The sequence below is a fragment of the Lolium rigidum genome, chromosome 1, assembly GCF_022539505.1.
Source record: "Lolium rigidum isolate FL_2022 chromosome 1, APGP_CSIRO_Lrig_0.1, whole genome shotgun sequence".
NCBI classification, from domain to species: Eukaryota; Viridiplantae; Streptophyta; class Magnoliopsida; order Poales; family Poaceae; genus Lolium; species Lolium rigidum.
In genome coordinates, this window is record NC_061508.1 from 65459725 (window position 1) to 65483362 (window position 23638).

The window sequence follows — 23638 nt, forward strand, 5'->3', positions numbered from 1 at the left end:
CTTGGAGTTGCAAATAACCGAATATATGTGTCTCTTTTATATCAGTTCTCTTTCAAATATTTAGTAATGGTAATGTGTATATTAAATTATTTCATTGCAGACCCAGATACTTAAATGTCATCATGAATTATTTTATCGAAGCAAGTAGTAGTACTTAATCTTCTAATCTGCAGCATATAAGAAAAGCCCCTATATTCACCTGTACTATATGTACTTCCATTTCCTATTTCTTATCTCAGCCTCAAAGAACCTCAACAAGCATTACAAATTTACAATACTACCATCGCCCCTTTTTTAAAAGAATTACCACCTGCTGTAAATGATGATGCAAATTCTACCACTGGAACCAGGATAAGGTTATCTACTACTACTTACTGGAGATGAATCTTCATTTTGTCTCTCTATGTACCACAACCATTACCGAATATTCCTTCGGGCATCTCTACAGTGTACCTTCGAAATGGACGGACACGACAACACATGCCTTTATCATTGCATATATTTTTTAGATAAAAGGCATGGACTGCCCGACTTTAAATTAATAAAGCTCTCAGGTTCAGCACAGACATAGTTTAAACATTACATGCTGCGGCATACAGCTTCGCCAAACAAACGAGCTAGGAAGAGTAGCGAACAACATCAGGGGGCGCCGGTGCAGCTCAGGTGGCTTGGTCATTCCTTCTTGGGGCCGCTGCGTCGTGAAGAAGATTGAGCTCGGCGATCGCGTGTTCTATCCACGGCCGATCCAGAGGCTTTGCTAGGGGCTTCCACAGCTGAAGAAAAAGCATCATTTTAAAGATAATATTAGCGGGATGTTTCATAAACTTCGACTCAATGGTCATCTTGTTTCTAAAGAGCCACAATGCCCAAGATTGCGCAATAAAAAGAAGCCAAACGCATCTTCTAAATCTACCCGAGAGACTAGAGATGATAGCGAACAATTGCGCAAAATTAGCGGGGCACCAGCTGCACCCCATCAGCTGGCGGGTCACGCTCCAAGCGAAGATTTCTATGGAACAGCTGAAGAAGATATGTGCGGTGTCCTCCGGCCTACCACACAATTTGCAACAGCCGTTTCCAGGCCCATGCCGAGACGCGATGTTGAGACTCGTGGGCAACTTGTCCAGCACTAGTTGCCAGGAGAAGATCTTGTTCTTAAGAGGGATCCGAGCCGCCCAAACATCCCGAAAGTGAGCGATGGATGCTCCCTGTGCCAGTTTGAGGTACATTGACCTAACCGAGAAACAACCTGAAGGTTCCAACGATCAGGACACCCTATCCGGAACAAGGTTATCATTGCATATATCAGCGCCATGGGGAGAGTACTTGAAGAGGCTCTCGTTGAGTATTGATAGCACTAGAAGCAATGGTTAAAATACAAGAATCCTTTATCCCCTCATCGGAAAAGAACTCCTGCTTATCGCATCATCTCAAAAAGTAAATTTTCCCTACCCAGTTGGGTATCTACAGACTACAGTAACAACGTTTTGTTTCTAAGATGTGTCTCAGTCGGTTCTAAGTGGACTGCCTTAGATGGCTTCAGTTTCGTGTAGACTTTGTCGCCTGTCATCGATGGTTGGCTATGTATGTACTAGTACGAGTATATCTATCAAATGCCTAAATGTTAAGCCTTTAAAATAGTATACAAACTCCTAAAAAAACTTTACATGATCAGAAGGATACGTCTAAAGCCACGCGCCTAAAAAGTGCGATCCTTTACTGCATGAATTTTACTCGCAACTTTGTTCGTAAAACCATTAATAAGATTGCAAGATTTTAGTTGCCTTGTCACTCGAGTAGAAACCCATGAGTTACCCTAATGGCTGGTCTTCGTCACAGAACAGGTTTGCGTGTTGCATTGACCGAGTCAATGGAAATTATAGATAGTGATGATGATATTCCCGCGGCTGTGATGGTATGCATCAAGGTTTTATTTCCACGTTTGTGATCGCACACGTTGAGTGTGAGAAACTGAATTATAAACTAATGTATATTTGAATTCGAATAGGTTGACCGTCTTGATTTGCACACATTTGAGTGCAAGAACCCGGTGTACTCCCAACTTGAAACACATCGGGTTGCCTAAACCCGGTGTATGGTTTTCATGGAGGCACCACATAGTTTAATCGTTGGTTATTTTTTAAATGTAAGTAGTTTAAGTCGTGCCTTGAAGAGACCCGTTTTAGTCAACAAGATCCAGATCCGACATGGATAGCCCTATGAATCGTTAGTAATTCGTAGGCTGCGAGCACCCAAGCCTAGTATCTAGACTATTACACATTGTATCTTCAAAAGAAATAGCTGGACACATTATCACATATAGATCTACGTGGTGAGATCCGTTGCACTATATTTGATATGTCCGTTGCTATATCACATAATGATACAGTAATGTTTGTTGGTTACAGCTCTGTGGATGTTCGGTTGACTTATATCGACACACTTTTTAAATACATATTTTAGATGTAAAAATTTCTAATTATCACGTGACTTGGTTGTTATTAATGAGTGGTGGCATGTACATGATGGGTTAATACATGGGGTGTTGCAAATAGCTAAAAAATTATGTAAGATAGATAAACCCCTATAGTTCAGGAGGTTATTAAGACATTTGTTTTGTAAAAACTATTACCTACCGTAGGAGTGAATTCACTATATTATCTAAGTATTTTACAGATAAATTGGCTGTCCTATCCTTGGTTGTTCCCAAAAATAATCACCAAATTTATATTTAAATCTGTCTTGTTACATTATTCTTTAGGAAATGATGTCCTATCCTGTGCCATTGTGCAATATGCAATAGCAATGTTGGTTGTGTAAAAAATCAACTCAAATTTTGAAGACCACTTTATCTTCTTTTTTATCTAAGTATAAACCATGCCATATCAAAGATACAATACCATTAGATGTCATAATTAGACAAACTAAACATTAATAAACATACACACATAGATCATATGACATTTATGATAGATAATGATCCGGTGGATCTAGTTCTTATTACTGGCCTCTGCACACTAAGGTGTAACCGGCCCTTATTTATTACAAAGTGCAAAAAAAGATGAACTGAAAATAAAAGGTACAATATGTAGCATATCACACATGATCGCTACTAGCAACACGGTTGCATCATTATTACGATATTTAATTCTCCACCAGATCTAGTAGATTATTGCTCAAGCATGTTTAACCAAGGAATACTGCACCAGCAGCAGATTTCCCGGTAGGGCCACAAATGCCAGCATAGAGTGAGGTTCCAGTCTCCAAGTCATGCGCCTTAGCAATTGTCCCAGATTTCTCCAGTTTCCGTTCAACTTGTGCCCAATTGATGTTGCTGAATTTACCTTTAGGGCCACATTCAGCAAATACCTGCCCCATTTCATAGAAGATGACAAGATTATTATTAATTATAGAAAATGTTCAAATTATTAATGGAATTAATAAAATAAATCACTGCCACGTGTTTTTTTATTTCGGACACATTGTATTACCACATCTATAATGATGAGCTTATTTCTCCAAAAAGAAATAATGTTTCATGTTATCATCTCATCACTTTATATTTTCCTTTTTAGTAATTTTTTATTTTTCTAAGAAGTTGAGCTTTTTAAAATATGAAATGATAATCAGTTTTTAGTAAAAGAGCGTGTATGATTGTGTACTTACCCTCACTCCAACAGCATTGTTGGTATCGTTAAAAGCAAGGAGCCATCCACATTCAACACCAGCTTTGTTTTTGGCGGAATACACCACAGCAGCCTTGACACCTGTCGCGAACGTGCCTGACATGGCGAACCCATCCAAATTGCAAAGAGGATTGGGGAAGTTTCTGACAACCTGTCCTGCAAATATCTTGGTAGCCACAATGCTCAGGGGGCCCACTGTTTGATTGTTCAAAGCACCCGCTAACAGTTCATGAGGCTCCAAGGAACGCTCAGCTTGCTTGATCATCTCATCTAAACATGCTTTCTCCTCCAAAGTGAGTTGCACATCCTTCATCTCACACTGGACTGATGCCATTTTCCGCGTCAATCCTTAAATGTAAAAATATTAAGTCAAGCTGGTATAGTAGATGATTTTAAGATTCTAGATGGTTTTTGCATGACAAAAAATTTCAAAGATTAATCAAGATAAAGTAATCCTATATGTTGATTAATCTCCAACTTTGGACTTATTTTTATAGTGTTTACGTACCATGCATGTATCCATACATCTGCACGTTGCCCTCCTAATTCATGGAGTAAATATAGTATTCCCACAAAAGTCAGCGGGAAAATATGTTTATGATTATTAGTAATTTCAGTACAAAGAACAAAAATAAACCTGTATAACTTGACATTTTATCCAAACTAGTACGTACTAATTTATTTGGCTACTACTACTACTACTACTACTACTACTACTACTACTGATTAAGTAAAAAAGAGATACAAAAAACAAGCTACCTGTATGGAGATAGAGCAGGTGGTGATTGAGATCAGCCTAGGAGATATTGCAGATATGAGTGCAATGGAATGAGTACTTGAAGAGGCACCCCGTTGGGTATTTATAGCATTAGACTCAATGGTAAACATATTTTGAAAAAAAAAGTCAATAGTTAAAATAGAATAATCCTTTATCCCCTCATCGGAAAAGAATCCATGCTTATCGCATCGTCTCAAAAAGTAAATTCCCTATCCAACTAGGTATCTTCAGTAAACTTGTATTGTTACTAAGATGTGTCTCAATTGGTTCTAAGTGGATCACAGCCTTAGATAGCTTCAGTTTCCTGTAGACTTTGTCGCCAGCCATTGATGGGTTTGTTATGTATGTACTAGTTTGAGTATATCTAACAAATGCCTAAATATTAAGCCTGTAAAATGGTATACAAAATCCTAAAAAAAAAAACATTACAGGCTCAGAAGGAGCCTAAAAAGTGTGATCCGTAAATCTTTGCTTGCACATGTGTTCCAGTTGTTAGTGTCACAAGGCTTTTTTTTTCTTTCCTCTTTTTCTTACCCTTTTTCCCATTTTTCTCTCCATCCGCGGCCCGTGGTGTTCAAGTTGGGGAAGCGCAATCGAACTCTGCACCGAGACTGGCACCGAAGTGGCTGGATCCACAAAAATAAACAGCCAAAATATATTTGATCCGTAAAAGACCTCCATTTTATAGGATATCGGGGAATAAAGCCTTATTTTGCTGTCATATGTCAATTTTTTATATATGGAACCTTTGGTGATTTCTGACTGAACTTGATATCATCACTTAATATTTATGTCGAAAGTTTTATTTAATGTAAGCATATCACTTCCACAAATATAATTAATCTAATTAGCAAAGGCTCACGGCCGTCGGCGCCCCGCTAGACTAAAGTATTATACCACAGACATAGGTATCCTAGGTACCCTCCATTTAGACATGCGTAGAAGAACTCAGGATAGTTGCACGACTGGCTGGCCACTACGCTGTAGCCCGAAGGACACCCAAATCACACCCGCGTTAGAATTAGTGGGAACTACCGAGACGGAGGATCTGGATCCCAAATCCTGATGTGTCAAGCAGAAAAAAATTGAGAAGGAGCTCAAAATATGGAGAAAAATCGGATGTTACACAACTTAGTATATAGTATATGTAGAATTGTTAAGCGTTCAATTTTTGTGTGTATCATTGCTTGATATCCACACTTATGTGATACCCAAGTAGACACCGGGTAATTTTTGTCCTGGGTCCGCCACCGCGTGTGGCACCTACAAAATTGTGCAAGACCGTGCACTCCATGGGCTCTGCGGGATCCTATCATCAGTTGCATGGGCTGTTATGATCTATTTTTAACAAGTATTTTCGATGAACGATTTTTTGTATACATTGGGTTTTTTTGCCATATGGATGGATTTCAAATGTTCCAACATTTTCATCACTTTCTGCGAAGTACGGAAAATGTAGTGCAATGATGTTCCATACATATACATAATATGTTGCATGCAGAGTTTTCATGACCCAATGATCGAACTTCCCATATACCATGAAAACATAAGTGAGAATAGATGGTCTAGGAAGTGGCCAACCGTGGAAATATATCACCCGACCGACACGTGGTGTAGACCATAAAAACATAATTAATCTGTAAGATGAACTAGAAGGAATGTACCTAAAGGGGCTTAAGGATCTGTTTGGATACCATTTCCTCCCGGGCCGCTCGCGCGAGTGGCTCCGGAGGCACCCCAACCCTAAAACAAAAGGCCCCCAAATCCTCTCTCCCTGGCCGCTGCTGCCGCCGGCGGTGGCGGACGTGCCCGGCCGTCGAAGGCCGCGGGTGGGGTCGGCGCGCCCCGAAGGCCTCCTCGCGCGCGTGAGGGGACGTCTCCAGCGAGGCGCGGGTGGCGTGCGTGGTCTTGGAGTTGCTCTCCGACTACGGCGGGGAGACACGGAGGAGTGGTGAACCTCGGCGGCACACGCAGCGGCGGCGGGCGAGCGGTGGAGCTTCGATGCTGGACGGGGGCGGTGACGAGGGTCAAGGAGCTTGGTGGTGGCGGCAGCTAGGGGAGGTCCTGGCGCATCGGAGGCCGGCCGACGGCCAAGGAGGAGGACACGCGCCATCACTCCCCTGATGGTGCCGACAAGGAAGACGGAGTGGAGGCGCAGGGCTCGGATCTGGGTCCTTCTTGGGCCTGATATGGGTTTCGGGCCGGGTCGTTGTGGGCCTGATGGCCTTGCACGGCGGGACGGCGACCTGATCCTGCTTGGAGCCCGGAGGGTTGGTGGTTTCCTGCTGTTGTTCGCCGTTTAGGCTGGAGGTGGACCTGGGAGCGTTTCTGCCGTGCTGGGAGCTGGTGGAGCACTAGACTATGGCTGCGATGACAAGTGCTATGGCGGTGGCGGTGTGGACAACAGGATCAGGGGCCCCAATCCGGCGGGTAGCGTGGGCGGTGTGCGGCATTACGCACGAAAGTCTAGCCCGCTTTGCCGGTGTTGGCGCCCGTGGGCGTCGTTTCCCTCCTTGGAGGCGTCGTTGAGTTGTGCCGGCACTTCCGTGCTCCCGCATTGGGTTGGTGGTGTCTCCGGGCGAAAGCCTAGGTTTGGAGTGGAACCGGCGCATTAGCGGCATTTTGATGTCGTTCCTCTGTTGGGAGCATTGCGGTTGGAGACACGGCCTGCTGTTTCTCTTTGCGTTCCTCCAGTGTCCGTCATTGTCCAAGTTTGATCTTCCGGGGAACTATGTACGACATCGTCGAAGAGTCCAAGACGACGCCTTTCTCGAAGCCGACCAAGTCCCGCCATCTTCTCCTTTGATGGTGCGTTGACAAGGAGAGTTCTCTTGCAGGTGATGATCCTCGGAGGGATCCGCTGTGGAGCGAGACGTGGCTTTGATGATCATTTTTGGATAGGTTCTTTGTGTTGTAGTTAGAACTTCGGTGTTGGCTATCTTCGGACTAGTCGGTGTGGAGTTCGTTCTGCGCTCGTTGTTCGCAGCGAGTTGTAGTCGTCTTGTACTAAAACTTCTGTCTTCTATAAAGATATGGTACGCCTTTGGTGTATATACACGGTGTGTGCACGTGTGTGTAATTTTTTTTCTCTTTTCATTATCAATTTCTGACTGGTTTGGAGTAAATGGTTCTAACATGGAGAAGTACCAATGATAGAAAAATGAATAGGACGGCAAAAAAAAGTTCTTAAGAAACAATGATTACAATGCAGTCACACTTGCAGACCACAAACACACACAAGACACAACTTCTATTGAGCAATTCAATCGCCGGGCTCCAAGATTGGAAAAAAAACACGACCTGTAACTGTTGGAACATATTCTCGCTTGCACCCACATATAAAGTGTGGAGAATTTGTGCCCCATAAGAATCTTATATATTTAGTGGCAAACAACAATGACATGCAATACGTAGAACATATTCTGCCATGGAATAGAAAGAAAAGAGAAATCAAATTTCCATGGCAGACATGTATATCTTTTTTTACGAAGGCAGACATGTATATCTAGGGACCTAAGACCATCTCTAACAGAACCCGTAAATCCCGCCGGAACTGAATTTTTTCGGCGGATTTACGGGTTCGGGCCGAAAGTGGCGCAGAACAGCACGCGAATCGGTGGGCTGGCCCGTATCGGAAGTTCGGGGGCCCGAGAAACTGGACCGTCGACCCGTATATATACAGGCCGCGGAGGGGAGTTGCGTTCCAAAACCCTACTCCCTCTGCCGCCCCCGCCCCCTCGGCCGCGCGCACGGTTGGACTTCCGGCGAGCAATTGCGGAGCCACCGCCACTGCTTCTCCTCTCTGTCCACCACCACCGTGACCGCATGGTCGGGGCTAACATCGGAGGCAGGGGACGCAGGCGGATTGGCGGGAGCAACTCTCCCCCCCCCCGTCTTCCAGTCGGAGGCCGAGCGGCACAAATGGAACCGCAGCGAAGGCGCTCGGAAGCGGAGCGAAGCGTGCGGCGCTGGACCAACTGGGATCTGACGCCGCCGGGGAAGCTCGCGCGCTATGCAAATAGCAGCAGGGGTCGTCCTCGGCCGCGTCTGGCCGTGCGATGTGGCGGCCCGCCTCGGACAGCAGCGACGACGAGGAGGAGGAGGAGGAGGAGGAGGAGGAGGTGCCGGAGGAGTAGGTGCCGGTGCGCACCCTCCAGCTGAAGTTCGGGGACTTCGTCCTCAACGACGAGGAGGAGGCGACGGTGGTGCAGCAGGTGGCTGTCAACTCCGCCGCCGAGGCGCGCGCGCGCTTCCGCCGCGAGGAAGCGAAAACCATCCGTGCCGTGCGCGAGTACGAGGCTGCACAGAAGGAGGCGGCCGTCCGCCGGGTGAAGTAGGAGGTTGTTGACCTCGACTCCAAGTAGGCCGCCGACGGTGTAGTCTGCCGCGGTGCGCATAGTAGCTCGCCGCCAGCGAAATTAGTTTACTTTTGGAGGTGGTCGCCGATGACCACCTTAAATGCAATGTATATATCGATCGTAGCACCCGAATTATGCCTAAAGTACGTTTGAATTTCAGTTCTACTGCTGGTTCCTCACCTCCGGTCTCTCTCCCGGCACTGCTTGACTTCTTCTTCCTCTCTCTCTCTCCCGTCACCCTCTACTCTGGTTCTCCACCATAGTGCACCATCCCCTCCCCAACTCCTTCTCCACCATCCTTCCTCCACTCCTTCCTCCCCTAGCTACACCATGTCTCAGTATTCTCTTCGCATCTGCAACGCATCTGGCCAGCACTCCAGCGGCGGATCCGGCGGCTCGGTAGCTACGCCGACGGTGCATGGCAGCTGCTCCGGTGGAGGTTCCAGCGGCTGCTCCGGCGGCTGAGCTGGACAGGCATGGAGTCACCACCGCAGCCAGGAGGAAGACGTATCTGATCCTATTTCGCCACTACGCCACTACCATGATGCCCGGGAGAAGACTACTACATCCATACCGTGCCGTCACCCAGGAATCCCGCAAAAACAGCGACCATTGTACATTTCAGTTTCTGTGATCTGATACAAGGGTTTACCCACGGGTTTATCGTCTAGCTAGCGCCAAGACAAACATGGCGGTCGCCTCTTTATTTTGTCAACGAAAACACAGCGCTCACCAAGACACACCTGTAAAAAAGACAGAGCTTTGCACGCGCCCACGAATACTGGAAATTCATAGCGCATCCCACGGAACAGAGTGTTAGAAATAATAATCTTGTCTCTGGTTAAGTTTGGTGATTAGCACATGTGTACTAGATAGTACTAATTGTTGTCCTAATCACTACGTTAGAGTTTGTCTAGAGCTAGTCTAATTAGAAGTTGCCTTGCATGGCTGTTAGGCGTGTCCGGTTTGGAGTTAGATTAGTTTGAGTCGATCTAGGTCATAGTCTAGCTCGTCTACGAGCTGAGTCCGGCCAGGTTTCCTTTGTTCCTGACCGAGTAGGTATAGGATGTTGGGTCGGTTTGCAAGTTGCCGATCTTGGTCATAGTTAGGCTGGCTTGCGTGTATATAAGCAAGGCCAGGGTCAAAGTTTGTATTGTGAGTTGTGGAAAAACAGAAAAGCAATAAAGAGGAAAATTTAGAGGGTGCGACACGCACCCTTGGCGATAAATTTTGTGTTTGTGTGTGTTCGACTAATTTGATGTGATCGATCTGTGGGCAAATCCCAACAATTGGTATCAGAGCAAGGTCCAAGATTTGAAGTCACGCTTGCCCCGGGGAGGCGACCCTACTAGCGCCTCGGGGCAGGCGACCGTCGCTCGGCGAAGCGGCCGGGTGGAGCAGGCGTCGCGCTGTTGTTAGCGAGGCGGCTGGCGATCGTTGCTCGGTGGAGCAACACGGAAGGGTTGATAGTGTGTTGTCGTTGATGGGAGAGGTGGTGCCGAGGTGTGGTACCGGGAGTCTCGTCAAGATCGTCGTCCGCGGGTTTTTCGTCAAAGTCGTCTTCGGAGGAGTCCGATGAGTCAAGCAGTCGTGGTCGTGCAAGTTGGCACGTCGGTCGTCGTCGAGTCTGTGAGTCGTCGTTGTGTCCAAGTGCTTGTCTCTGTGAGGATCTGTTGCAGTTGAAGCGTGTGGAGGTTGAGGGACTGTCCGGTGAGGGATATCACCATGGGCGAAGACGCAACAAGAGGATAGCGGGTAGCTGTCAGCGTGCCTCAACCAAGTCATCTACGTGTCTCGACGAGAGGATCAATGTCAAGTGTGAAGGGGGCGGTAAACCAGTGAAGGGGAGTCTCTTTAATGAGGACCTGTCTCCACATGAGGCTGGAGTGGATGGTGTAGTCCACGAGGTAGTCGGCATGTATTGCGCTAGGGTGGACGGTTTGTTCCACGGTTGCTAGCGTGGCTGGGTAGTCCGGATCATGCTTGAGTTGTTCCGTAAATTCGCCAAGTCAAAATTGGGGAGAGCCAATTAAACTTGTCGTGGAGCGAGACCTAGACAAGACGTAGATGTGCAAGGAGTCAAGATCAGAAAAAGGACGAGGAGATAACAAGTCAAAATTAGGGAGAGATTGTTAGAAATAATAATCTTGTCTCTGGTTAAGTTTGGTGATTAGCACATGTGTACTAGATAGTACTAATTGTTGTCCTAATCACTACGTTAGAGTTTGTCTAGAGCTAGTCTAATTAGAAGTTGCCTTGCATGGCTGTTAGGCGTGTCCGGTTTGGAGTTAGATTAGTTTGAGTCGATCTAGGTCATAGTCTAGCTCGTCTACGAGCTGAGTCCGGCCAGGTTTCCTTTGTTCCTGACAGAGTAGGCATAGGATGTTGGGTCGGTTTGCAAGTTGCCGATCTTGGTCATAGTTAGGCTGGCTTGCGTGTATATAAGCAAGGCCAGGGTCAAAGTTTGTATTGTGAGTTGTGGAAAAACAGAAAAGCAATAAAGAGGAAAATTTAGAGGGTGCGACACGCACCCTTGGCGATAAATTTTGTGTTTGTGTGTGGGTTCGACTAATTTGATGTGATCGATCTGTGGGCAAATCCCAACACAGAGCAGAAGTTTTCCAATTTTCAAATGGATGTCCAACACACACAAGCCAGGACAGAGCGGGAGATTGCAAAAAAAGGATGCCCAACACACACCATTTTCATTGATAAAACTCATTCACATGACATTGGAACAGCTTACATGACACAGGAAGGGAGTACAAGAATCATTGGTTGGTAGTTTTCATCGAACTAAATGGATCCCAAAACAAACAACTGAACTCTAAACTGCTGTCCAAGCCAGTTACTGAATCTAGAGGAACAACAGAACTAAAAAAACATCGTCTGCATTTGTTAATCTGACCTTGAAATGCTAACTGACAACTAACTACTAACTGACAATAGTTTGTCCCGGCTTCCGGGACGGCCGAAGCTGAGTCAAACTAGACGAGCGCAGCCCCGTCCCTGCATGAGGTTGCGGACGCCGTCGTCGCCAAAACGACGCCGGTGGCTTAGCACCTCGTCGTCGCCCTCGTCGACGTCTTGGTACCCTGCATCTGAAGAAGAGTCGCTGTCCTCGAGCTGAACCAGCCCGACTGCAAGGCCGACGCCACCGGCGCCCATGCTCTCCGCCACATACTCCTCCTCGATCACAAAGCCCGGAGCAACCTGAGATGTATTCTTGTTAGAATCAGATATTTATCTATAAACAGCAAAGATGCTTCCCTCTGTGGCAGTTGATTACAGTTTTGGAGACGCGGGCAACTGAACTAACCTCAGGAGGAACAAACAACAAAATCACTTCATTCCCATCCCCGCCGGCAATGGCTTGCTATTCATCGTTGCCGTGGCCATCATATCCAACGCTCACCTCATCGTCTGCTTTGGATCCTGAATCCTCAAGGCCGATCTGAAACAGACATGCAAGGTCAGGCGTCAGCAAGATTAAAACCAATTAAAACTGAATGGATTACTGCGTGAATGAGAAGAGCAGGCAAGACGAACTGACCGACGAGATCTCGAGTGAGCTTTCCAGAACCATTGTGCCCTGCGTACTGTACCTGCGCGTTGGCGCGGTGTAGAAGGCTCGGTGGTGACGGCGACAGCGCACGACGACGGTGTACTGTACCTGCGCGTCGGCGACGCGGTGTAGAGGTTCTACTGTAGGCCTCCCGGCGGCCGGGTGGAGTTGACTGGTAGTTTTGCGGCAAGAGGTGGCACGCCGGAGCTCTCGCCGCACCTTGGGAAGATGGCCGGCACGGGGGAAAATGAGTGGTCTCTGCCAACGGCAAGAGCACGAGTAAATCTGAAAAATGGATGGGGAATGGAGGACCGGTCGAGTACTACTTTCTGGATAGCTGCATAAACTGTACACGTCCCGACATGAAAACAGAGCCTAGGCTCATACACCGGGTCAGACGATGAAAAACCAGTAAAAAAGGAGAGTTTGATGTGACTGGAAATTGCACACGGGTTACAAAATGTCTAACGCACGTCCAATTTGCACGAATCTCAAGGTTCAAACGAGCGGCAGAGTATACATCCACACTCATGCTTGGGTGCTATTATTATATGGCTTGGAGTTGCAAATAACCGAATATATGTGTCTCTTTTATATCAGTTCTCTTTCAAATATTTAGTGATGGTAATGTGTATATTAAATTATTTCATTGCAGACCCAGATACTTAAATGTCATCATGAATTATTTTATCGAAGCAAGTAGTAGTACTTAATCTTCTAATCTGCAGCATATAAGAAAAGCCCCTATATTCACCTGTACAATATGTACTTCCATTTCCTATTTCTTATCTCAGCCTCAAAGAACCTCAACAAGGATTACAAATTTACAATACTACCATCGCCCCTTTTTAAAAAGAATTACCACCTGACACTGTAAATGATGATGCAAATTCTACCACTGAAACCAAACCAGGATAAGGTACTAACTGGAGATGAATCTTCATTTTGTCTCTCTATGTACCACAACCATTAACGAATATTCCTTTGGGCATCTCTACAGTGTACCTTCGAAATGGACGGACACGACAACACATGCCTTTATCATTGCATATATCAGCGCCATGGGGAGAGTACTTGAAGAGGCTCTCGTTGAGTATTGATAGCACTAGAAGCAATGGTTAAAATACAAGAATCCTTTACCCCCTCATCGGAAAAGAACTCCTGCTTATCGCATCATCTCAAAAAGTAAATTTTCTGTTGGATAATTAGGCACAATTTCCATGATTAATTCTAGAATATAAAGCATGATGACAACAACTACTAATATGTGAAACTCGAACATACTAGATGCATTAATCAACATGAGTAGCAGCAGCATAAACAGTAAAGCATCCATCGCTAAACATATCGAGATATGTCGCACGTACCGATCTGGTGGAGGTGGCGGTGGAGGTGTAGCAGATGATGTCGCAGCAGTAACGTTGTTGATGACAACGTTGTTGACGACAGGGACGACGGGTCGAAGTAGACGGCGTTGAAGACGACGGTAGGCAGCACCGCCCGACTTGGACGGAAGGCGACCCTTGATGAAGAGCTTGAGCAGCGCGCAGAGCGCTTCCCAAAAACCTAATTCGCCCTCTCCCTGTACAGGATCGCAAGGACGAGTGGTTCCGGAGACCTGCTCTCCCGTTCGCCGATGCACGTCGGCGCGCGGGATGGAGTAGGCTACGATGGCGGCGCAAGCAGAGAGAGGTGGAAACCCTAACTCGTGTGTTAGATATTATTCTGCGGTAGCCGGGCAGGAGATTATATAGGCTCAGGAAACCCTAGGCAACATGGGCCACGCCCACGTCGCACGAACGTTTTGAGTCGGTTACAGATAGCCCACGATCCGGGAGCGACCCGAACCGACTAACTGCGACGCGTCCGTCTAGGACTCTGTTCGTTTTCCTGAGCTGCAAAAAGTAAGGAAAGTCTCGGCTCGAGGCTCAATCCACTCACCACGAGCGCGGCGCGCGTGTCGTGTCGTGTCGTGTCGTGTCGTGTCGTGTCGTGTCGAGACGAGCGAGGAGGAGGAGGAGGAGCGCGCGCGTGTAGCACTCCTTTTCTCACTCACTTACTAGTGGTGGAACAACCCACCTTATAAGGTGGTCTAACTTCCTCCCAACTTTCCATGTGGGACTAAACTTCCCACCTCTTGCCACTCCCTAGTGAGCTGCCACCAACTTGGGCTCAAACTCACAAGGCTTCCACAATGTGGGCTTTGAGATTTATAGGAAAATCTGAAATCTAGTATGGGCCATTAAGTGTAGGCCCAATATTTCAACAATCCCCCACCAGATCTCAAATCCCCATTTAGAGATTTACCAATACTCGCTGCTTGTTTTATATACCAGTGTTTCAGCAGAGACTGTTAAGTTGAACTTCCGCCTAGAACCTTAAGCTACATCCACTCACACTTGAACAATGGACTAAGCCTTGAATTGCAAGTTTTGCGTGAACAGGGTTTCACTCAAAGTCATGACCGGTACATGGCTGCCGAGTAGCCTACCCCGCGGGTGAAGCATATGCGTCATACTTCGTGGTCTCTTCATGAATATACTAGAGATCACCCAAATCTCATAGATTGCGACGTTTAACAATCGGACTCATATAGGTGTGTTATTTCAAGAATGCTCGTAGGACAGACATCTTTGCTAAAATAGCCAACATAAACACATTAAGGCTTTTGCCAACCTGCCTTACAGACAATTGAGAGTTGTGCATCTTCACATAGAGAGGGTTACATAATACTCTCCTCAATTAAACCACTAGTTTGTTCTTCCCAGGTCCTAATTCACGGGATCTCCGATCATAAAGGTTGGGTTACCACTATGGTGTAACATCAACGGGTCTCAAACCCATCTCACTCGATGCACTTTCTATCACATTACGTGATAGTTCCTTTGTAAAGGGATCTGCCAGGTTTTTGTCTGTTTGAATATATGTAACAGTTATTACTCCGGAGTTTCGCAATTTCCTATAGACTTCAAACGTAGTGTCTTGATGACTTCGCGTTATCCTTAGAATTGTTCACTTTGACAATTACAGTTGGATTGTCACAATTCAAAAGGATTGCCGGAACAGGTTTTTCAACCACGAGGCAAGTCCATCAAGAGCTCACGCAACCATTCCGATTCAACGGTGGTTGTGTCTAAAGCGATAAGTTCTGCTTCCATAGTTGACCTCGTCAATATGGTTTGCTTGCAGGATCTCCATGATATTGCGCCACCTCCAAAGGTAAATACATACCCACTTGTGGCGTACAGATCAGCTACATCTGAGATCCAATTTGAATCACTATATCCTTCAAGCACAGCTGGATGCCCTGAATAGTGAATCCCATAACTCATTGTACCACATAGGTAGCGCATGACCCTATCAAGTGCATGCCAATGATCAGTACCGGGTTTGACATGAACCTACTCAACTTGCTAACAGCAAAAGAGATGTCGGGTCTAGTCGCGCTCGCTAAGTACATGAGTGAGCCAACGATCTGAGAATATCTCAATTGATCTATGGCAATCCTCCGGTTCTTGCGTAGTGTCACACTGGGATTATAAGGTGTTGAAGAAGGCTTGCTATCAATATAGCCGAATCGGCTCAAGATCTTCTCGACATAATGGGATTGCGTTAGAGTAATCCCACTCTCGTTCTTAATCAGCTTGATGTTCAGAATCACATCAGCTTCTCCCAGATCTTTCATATCAAAGCTCTTTGACAAGAAAGACTTGACCTCGTGTATTACTTTCATGTTTGTACCAAAGATCAGAATATCATCCACATACAAACATAGTATAACACCTTCGCCCCCACCATGGCGATAGTAAACGCACTTGTCGGCCTCATTGACAACAAAGCCTACGAAGTTAAAGTTACTGTCAAACTTCTCATGCCATTGCTTAGGTGCTTGTTTCGGGCCATATAAAGATTTCAGCAACTTGCACACCTTTCTTTCTTCACCTTTTACTACAAACCCATCAGGCTGATCCATATAGATTTCCTCTTCCAACTCTCCATTAAGGAAAGCTGTCTTTACGTCCATTTGATGAACGATAAGACCATAGGAGGCAGCCATGGATAGTAGTATTCGAATGGTGGTAAGTCTAGCGACAGTGTGAATAGGTGTCGAAGTAATCTTCGCCTTCTCTACGTGTGTAGCCTTTAGCTACAAGCCGCGCCTTGTACTTCTCAATAGTACCATCAGGTCTTAGCTTCTTCTTAAACACCCATTTGCAGCCCACGGGCTTGCATCCATGGGGTCGTTCGATAGCTCCCAAGTTCCATTAGAAAGAATTGAGTCCATCTCATTATGGACAGCTTCTTTCCGAGTCATCCGCATCCGGAGATGCATATGCCTCTGCAATGGACGTGGGAGTATCATCCACAAGGTACACAATGAAATCATCACCAAAGGATTTTTCAATCCTTCGTCTCTTGCTCCGTTTAGGAGCTTCATTGTCATCCTTCTCAGTAACATTCTCATGTGATTGTTCAAAATACTCATTAGATGTACTAGACTCAGGAATTATCTCAGTAGAAATCTAGCAATGCTATGCATATCTTTCATAGGAAACATATTCTCAAAAAATGTTGCATCACGAGATTCCATAATAGTATCAACATGCATATCAGGTACCTCGGATTGAACTACTAAAAATCTATATCCTACACTTCGCGGAGCATAACCTAGAAAGATACAATCCACTGTCTTTGGTCCAAGTTTGCGCTTCTTAGTAATTGGAATATTGACTTTCGCCAAACATCCCCACGTGCGCAAATACGAAAGTGATGGTTTGCTCCCAGCCCACTCCTTGTAAGGGGTTTTATCTTTATTCTTGTTAGGAACTCTATTCAGGACATGACATGAAGTCAACAAAGCCTCCCCCCACCATGCCTTTGATAAACCAGCAGTGGCTAACATGGAATTCACCAAGTCGGTCGGCGTGCGGTTTTCCTCTCGGCAACCCCGTTTGATTGGGGTGAATAGGGAGGCGTCCTCTCATGAATAATGCCATGTTCCTCACAGAATTCATCAAAGATTTTAGGAAAATATTCGCCACCACGATCCGACCTAAGACGCTTGATCTTTCTCTCTAGTTGATTTTCAACTTCGGCCTTATAAATTTTAAAGTAGTCTAAAGCTTCATCTTTAGTTCGCAACAAATAAACATAGCAAAATCTAGTCGCATCATCAATCAATGTCATGAAATATCTCTTTCCACCTTTTGTCAACACACCATTCATCTCGCATAGATCAGAATGTATGAGTTCTAGAGGTGCCAAGTTTCTCTCCTCGGCCGCCTTGTGAGGCTTCCAAGGTTGCTTTGATTGCACACAACTATGGCACTTAGAACCTTTGGCAATGGTGAAATTCGGAATTAAACTTAAACTGGATAGCCGAGACATTAAACCAAAATTAATGTGACATAAACGAGAATGTCAAACACTGGTATCATCACTAACATTGCCACAAATATGGTTCACAGACTTATTACTGAAATCAGAAAGCGAAAAGCGGAACAAGCATCCACACTCATAGCCTTTACCAATAAATTGTCCAAACTTGGAAACAACTACTTTATTCGACTCTAAAACAACCTTAAACCCATCTCTGCATAGAAGGGAGCCGCTAACGAGATTCTTGTTCATAGTAGGGGCATGCTGCATGATGCGTGTAATTGACACGTCCGTTGGGAACCCCAAGAGGAAGGTGTGATGCGCACAGCGGCAAGTTTCCCTCAGTAAGAAACCAAGGTTTAATCGAACCAGTAGGAGTCAAGAAGCACGTTGAAGGTTGATGGCGGCGGGATGTAGTGCGGCGCAACACCAGAGATTCCGGCGCCAACGTGGAACCTGCACAACACAACCAAAGTACTTTGCCCCAACGAAACAATGAGGTTGTCAATCTCACCGGCTTGCTTGTAACAAAGGATTAACCGTATTGTTTGGAAGATGATTGTTTGCAAGAAAACGAGTAAAACAAGTATTGCAGCAGATTTGTATTTCAAGTATAAAAGAATGGACCGGGGTCCACAGTTCACTAGAGGTGTCTCTCCCATAAGATAAAAGCATGTTGGGTGAACAAATTACAGTCGGGCAATTGACAAATAGAGAGGGCATAACAATGCACATACATGTCATGATAAGTACAGTGAGATTTAATTGGGCGTTACGACAAAGTACATAGACCGCCATCTAGCTGCATCTATGCCTAAAAAGTCCACCTTCAGGTTATCATCTGAACCCCTTCCAGTATTAAGTTGCTAAACAACAGACAATTGCATTAAGTATGGTGCGTAATGTAATCAACAACTACATCCTTAGACATAGCATCAATGTTTTATCCCTAGTGGCAACAGACAATCCACAACCTTAGAACTTTCCGTCCATTGTCCCAGATATCAATGGAGGCATGAACCCACTATCGAGCATAAATACTCCCTCTTGGAGTTAAGAGCAAAAACTTGGCCACTAATAACGGAGAGCATGCAAGATCATAAACAACACATAGGTAATAACTTGATAATTAACATAACATGGTATTCTCTATCCATCGGATCCCGACAAACACAACATATAGTATTACAGATAGATGATCTTGATCATGTTAGGCAGCTCACAAGATCCAACAATGAAGCACAATGAGGAGAAGACAACCATCTAGCTACTGCTATGGACCCATAGTCCAGGGGTGAACTACTCACTCATCACTCCGGAGGCGACCATGGCGGTGAAGAGTCCTCCGGGAGATGATTCCCCTCTCCGGCAGGGTGCTGGAGGAGATCTCCAGAATCCCCCGAGATGGGATTGGCGGCGGCGGCGTCTCAGTAAGGTTTTCCGTATCGTGGCTCTCGGTGCTGGGGGTTTCGCGACGGAGGCTTTAAGTAGGCGGAAGGGCAACGCGGGGGGCCACACGAGGGCCCCACACCATAGGTCGGCGCGGCAAGGGCCTAGGCCGCGCCGCCCTATGGTGGCGGCGCCTCGTGGCCCCACTTCGACTCCTCTTCGGTCTTCTGGAAGCTTCGTGGAAAAATAGGACCCTGGGCGTTGATTTCGTCCAATTCCGAGAATATTTCGTTACTAGGATTTCTGAAACCAAAAACAGCGAGAAAACAAGCAATCGGCTCTTCGGCATCTTGTTAATAGGTTAGTTCCAGAAAATGCACGAATATGACATAAAGTGTGCATAAAACATGTAGATATCATCAATAATGTGGCATGGAACATAAGAAATTATCGATACGTCGGAGACGTATCAAGCATCCCCAAGCTTAGTTCTGCTCGTCCCGAGCAAGTAAAACGATAACAAAGATAATTTCTGAAGTGACATGCCATCATAACTTTGATCATACTATTTGTAAACATATGTAGTGAATGCAGCGATCAAAACAATGGTAATGACATGAGTAAACAGGTGAATCATAAAGCAAAGACTTTTCATGAATAGTACTTCAAGACAAGTATTAATAAGTCTTGCATAAGAGTTAACTCATAAAGCAATAAATCAAAGTAAAGGCATTGAAGCAACACAAAGGAAGATTAAGTTTCAGCGGTTGCTTTCAACTTGTAACATGTATATCTCATGGATAATTGTCAACATAGAGTAATATAACAAGTAAAATATGCAAGTATGTAGGAATCAATGCATAGTTCACACAAGTGTTTGCTTCTTGAGGTGGAGAGAGATAGGTGAACTGACTCAACATAAAAGTAAAAAGAATGGTCCTTCAAAGAGGAAAGCATCGATTGCTATATTTGTGCTAGAGCTTTTATTTTGAAAACATGAAACAATTTTGTCAACGGTAGTAATAAAGCATATGAGTTATGTAAATTATATCTTACAAGTTGCAAGCCTCATGCATAGTATACTAATAGTGCCCGCACCTTGTCCTAATTAGCTTGGACTACCGGATCATCGCAATACACATGTTTTAACCAAGTGTCACAATGGGGTACCTCCATGCCGCTCGTACAAAGGTCTAAGGAGAAAGCTTGCATTTTGGATTTCTCGCTTTTGATTATTCTCAACTTAGACATCCATACCGGGACAACATGGACAACAGATAATGGACTCCTCTTTAATGCATAAGCATGTGGCAACAATTATTATTCTCATATGAGATTGAGGATATATGTCCAAAACTGAAACTTCCACCATGAATCATGGCTTTAGTTAGCGGCCCAATGTTTTTCTCTAACAATATGCATGCTCCAACCATTAAGGTCGTAGATCTCTCTTACTTCAGACAAGACGGACATGCATAGCAACTCACATGATATTCAACAAAGAATAGTTGATGGCGTCCCCAGAAGCATGGTTATCGCACAACAAGTAAGTTAATAAGAGATAAAGTGCATAAGTACATATTCAATACCACAATAGTTTTTAAGCTATTTGTCCCATGAGCTATATATTGCAAAGGTGAATGATGGAATTTTAAAGGTAGCACTCAAGCAATTTACTTTGGAATGGCGGAGAAATACCATGTAGTAGGTAGGTATGGTGGACACAAATGGCATAGTGGTTGGCTCAAGGATTTTGGATGCCTGAGAAGTATTCCCTCTCGATACAAGGTTTAGGCTAGCAAGGTTATTTGAAACAAACACAAGGATGAAAGGTGCAGCAAAACTCACATAAAAGACCTATTGTAAACATTATAAGACTCTACACCGTCTTCCTTGTTGTTCAAAACTCAATACTAGATATTATCTAGACTTTAGAGAAACCAAATATGCAAACCAAATTAGCAAGCTCTAAGTGTTTCTTCATTAATGGGTGCAAAGTATATGATGCAAGAGCTTAAACATGAGCACAAAAATTGCCAAGTATCAAATTATCCAAGACATTTTAGAATTACTACATGTAGCATTTTCCAATTCCAACCATATAACAATTTAACGAAGAAGAAACTTCGCCATGAATACTATGAGTAAAGCCTAAGGACATACTTGTCCATATGCTACAGACGGAGCGTGTCTCTCTCCCATACAGGTGAATGCTAGGATCCATTTTATTCAAACAAAACAAAAACAAAAACAAACCGACGCTCCAAGCAAAGCACATAAGATGTGACGGAATAAAAATATAGTTTCAGGGGAGGAACCCGATAATGTTGTCGATGAAGAAGGGGATGCCTTGGGCATCCCCAAGCTTAGACGCTTGAGTCTTCTTAGAATATGCAGGGGTGAACCACCGGGGCATCCCCAAGCTTAGAGCTTTCACTCTCCTTGATCATATTGTATCATACTCCTCTCTTGATCCTTGAAAACTTCCTCCACACCAAACTCGAAACAACTCATTAGAGGGTTAGTGCACAATAAAAATTAACATGTTCAGAGGTGACACAATCATTCTTAACACTTCTGGACATTGCATAAAGCTACTGGACATTAATGGATCAAAGAAATTCATCCAACATAGCAAAAGAGGCAATGCGAAATAAAAGGCAGAATCTGTCAAAACAGAACAGTCCGTAAAGATGGATTTAATTGAGGCACCAGACTTGCTAGAATGAAAATTCCCAAATTTAATGAAAGTTGCGTACATATCTGAGGATCACTCCCGTAAATTGGCTTAATTTTCTGAGTTACCTACAGAGAATTAGACCCAGATTCGTGACAGCAAAGAAATCTGTTTCTACGCAGTAATCCAAATCTAGTATTCACTTTACTATCAAAGACTTTACTTGGCACAACAAAACATAAAACTAAGATAAGGAGAGGTTGCTACAGTAGTAAACAACTTCCAAGACTCAAATATAAAACAAAAATACTGTAGTAAAAACATGGGTTGTCTCCCATAAGCGCTTTTCTTTAACGCCTTTCAGCTAGGCGCAGAAAGTGTAACTCAAGTAACATCAAGAGATGAAGCATCAACATCATAATTTGTTCTAATAATAGAATCATAAGGTAACTTCATTCTCTTTCTAGGGAAGTGTTCCATACCTTTCTTGAGTGGAAATTGATATTTAATATTACCTTCCTTCATATCAATAGTAGCACCAACGGTTCGAAGAAAAGGTCTTCCCAATATAATGGGGCAAGATGCATTGCATTCAATATCCAAGACAACAAAATCAATGGGGACAAGGTTATTGTTAACCATAATATGAACATTATCAACTTTCCCCAAAGGTTTCTTTTTAGCATTATCAACGAGATTAACATCCAGATAACAGTTTTATCACAGGCAGTTTCAGCAGTTTTAGCAGTTTCGGGTAATTTTGCGCGCTTTGCACTAGGAGTAGAAACATTGCCAACACCAATTATTTTACCATTAATAGTAGGAGGTGCAGCAACATGTGAATCATTAGCATTGCTAGTGGTGGTAATAGTCCAAACTTTAGCTACATTTTTCTCTTTAGCTAGTTTTTCATTTTCTTCTCTATCCCACCTAGCACGCAGTTCAGCCATTAATCTTATATTCTCATTAATTCTAACTTGGATGGCATTTGCTGTAGTAACAATTTTATTTTCAATATCCCTATTAGGCATAACTTTCGATTTCAAAAGATCAACATCAGAGGCAAGACTATCAACCTTAGAAGCAAGAATATCAATTTTATTGAGCTTTTCCTCAACAGATTTGTTAAAGACAGTTTGTGTACTAATAAATTCTTTAAGCATAGCTTCAAGTCCAGGGGTGTATTCCTATTATTGTTGTAAGAATTCCCATAAGAATTAGCATAACCGTTACCATTATTATAAGGATATGGCCTATAGTTATTACTAGAATTGTTCGATAAGCATTGTTGTTGAAATTATTATTTTTAATGAAGTTTATATCAACATGTTCTTCTTGGGCAACCAATGAAGCTAACGGAACATTATTAGGATCAACATTAGTCCTATCATTCACAAGCATAGACATAATAGCATCAATCTTATCATTCAAGGAAGAGGATTCTTCAACAGAATTTACCTTCTTACCTTGTGGAGCTCTTTCAGTGTGCCATTCAGAGTAATTAACCATCATATTATCAAGAAGCTTTGTAGCCGCCCCCAAAGTGATGGACATAAAGGTACCTCCAGCAGCTGAATCCAATAAATTCCGCGAAGAAAAATTTAGTCTGCATAAAAGGTTTGGATGATCATCCAAGTAGTCGATCCATGGGTTGGGCAATTTTTAACCAACGATTTCATTCTTTCCCAAGCTTGAGCAACATGTTCATTATCCAATTGTTTAAAATTCATTATGCTACTCCTCAAAGATATAATTTTAGCAGGGGGATAATATCTACCAATAAAAGCATCCTTGCATTTAGTCCAG

General features: G+C 44.2%; 1 protein-coding gene and 1 long non-coding RNA gene across 2 annotated transcripts; both read right to left on the minus strand.

Moving 5' to 3' along the window:
- Positions 1-2970: 2970 nt before the first annotated feature.
- LOC124685440 (jasmonate-induced protein homolog) lies at positions 2971-4514 on the minus strand. The gene is made up of 3 exons (XM_047219792.1): positions 4446-4514; positions 3667-4034; positions 2971-3369 (listed from the first exon to the last, which is right to left on the minus strand). The coding sequence occupies exons 2-3, from the start codon at positions 4018-4020 to the stop codon at positions 3187-3189; spliced, it is 537 nt and encodes a 178-aa protein (XP_047075748.1). The 5' UTR covers positions 4021-4034; positions 4446-4514; the 3' UTR covers positions 2971-3186.
- A 6994-nt stretch (positions 4515-11508) lies between these two features.
- On the minus strand, positions 11509-12669 carry LOC124674717. Its single transcript, XR_006993068.1, has 3 exons — positions 12376-12669; positions 12142-12276; positions 11509-12035 (listed from the first exon to the last, which is right to left on the minus strand). It is a non-coding gene; the product is annotated as an uncharacterized LOC124674717 (long non-coding RNA).
- Positions 12670-23638: the final 10969 nt, after the last annotated feature.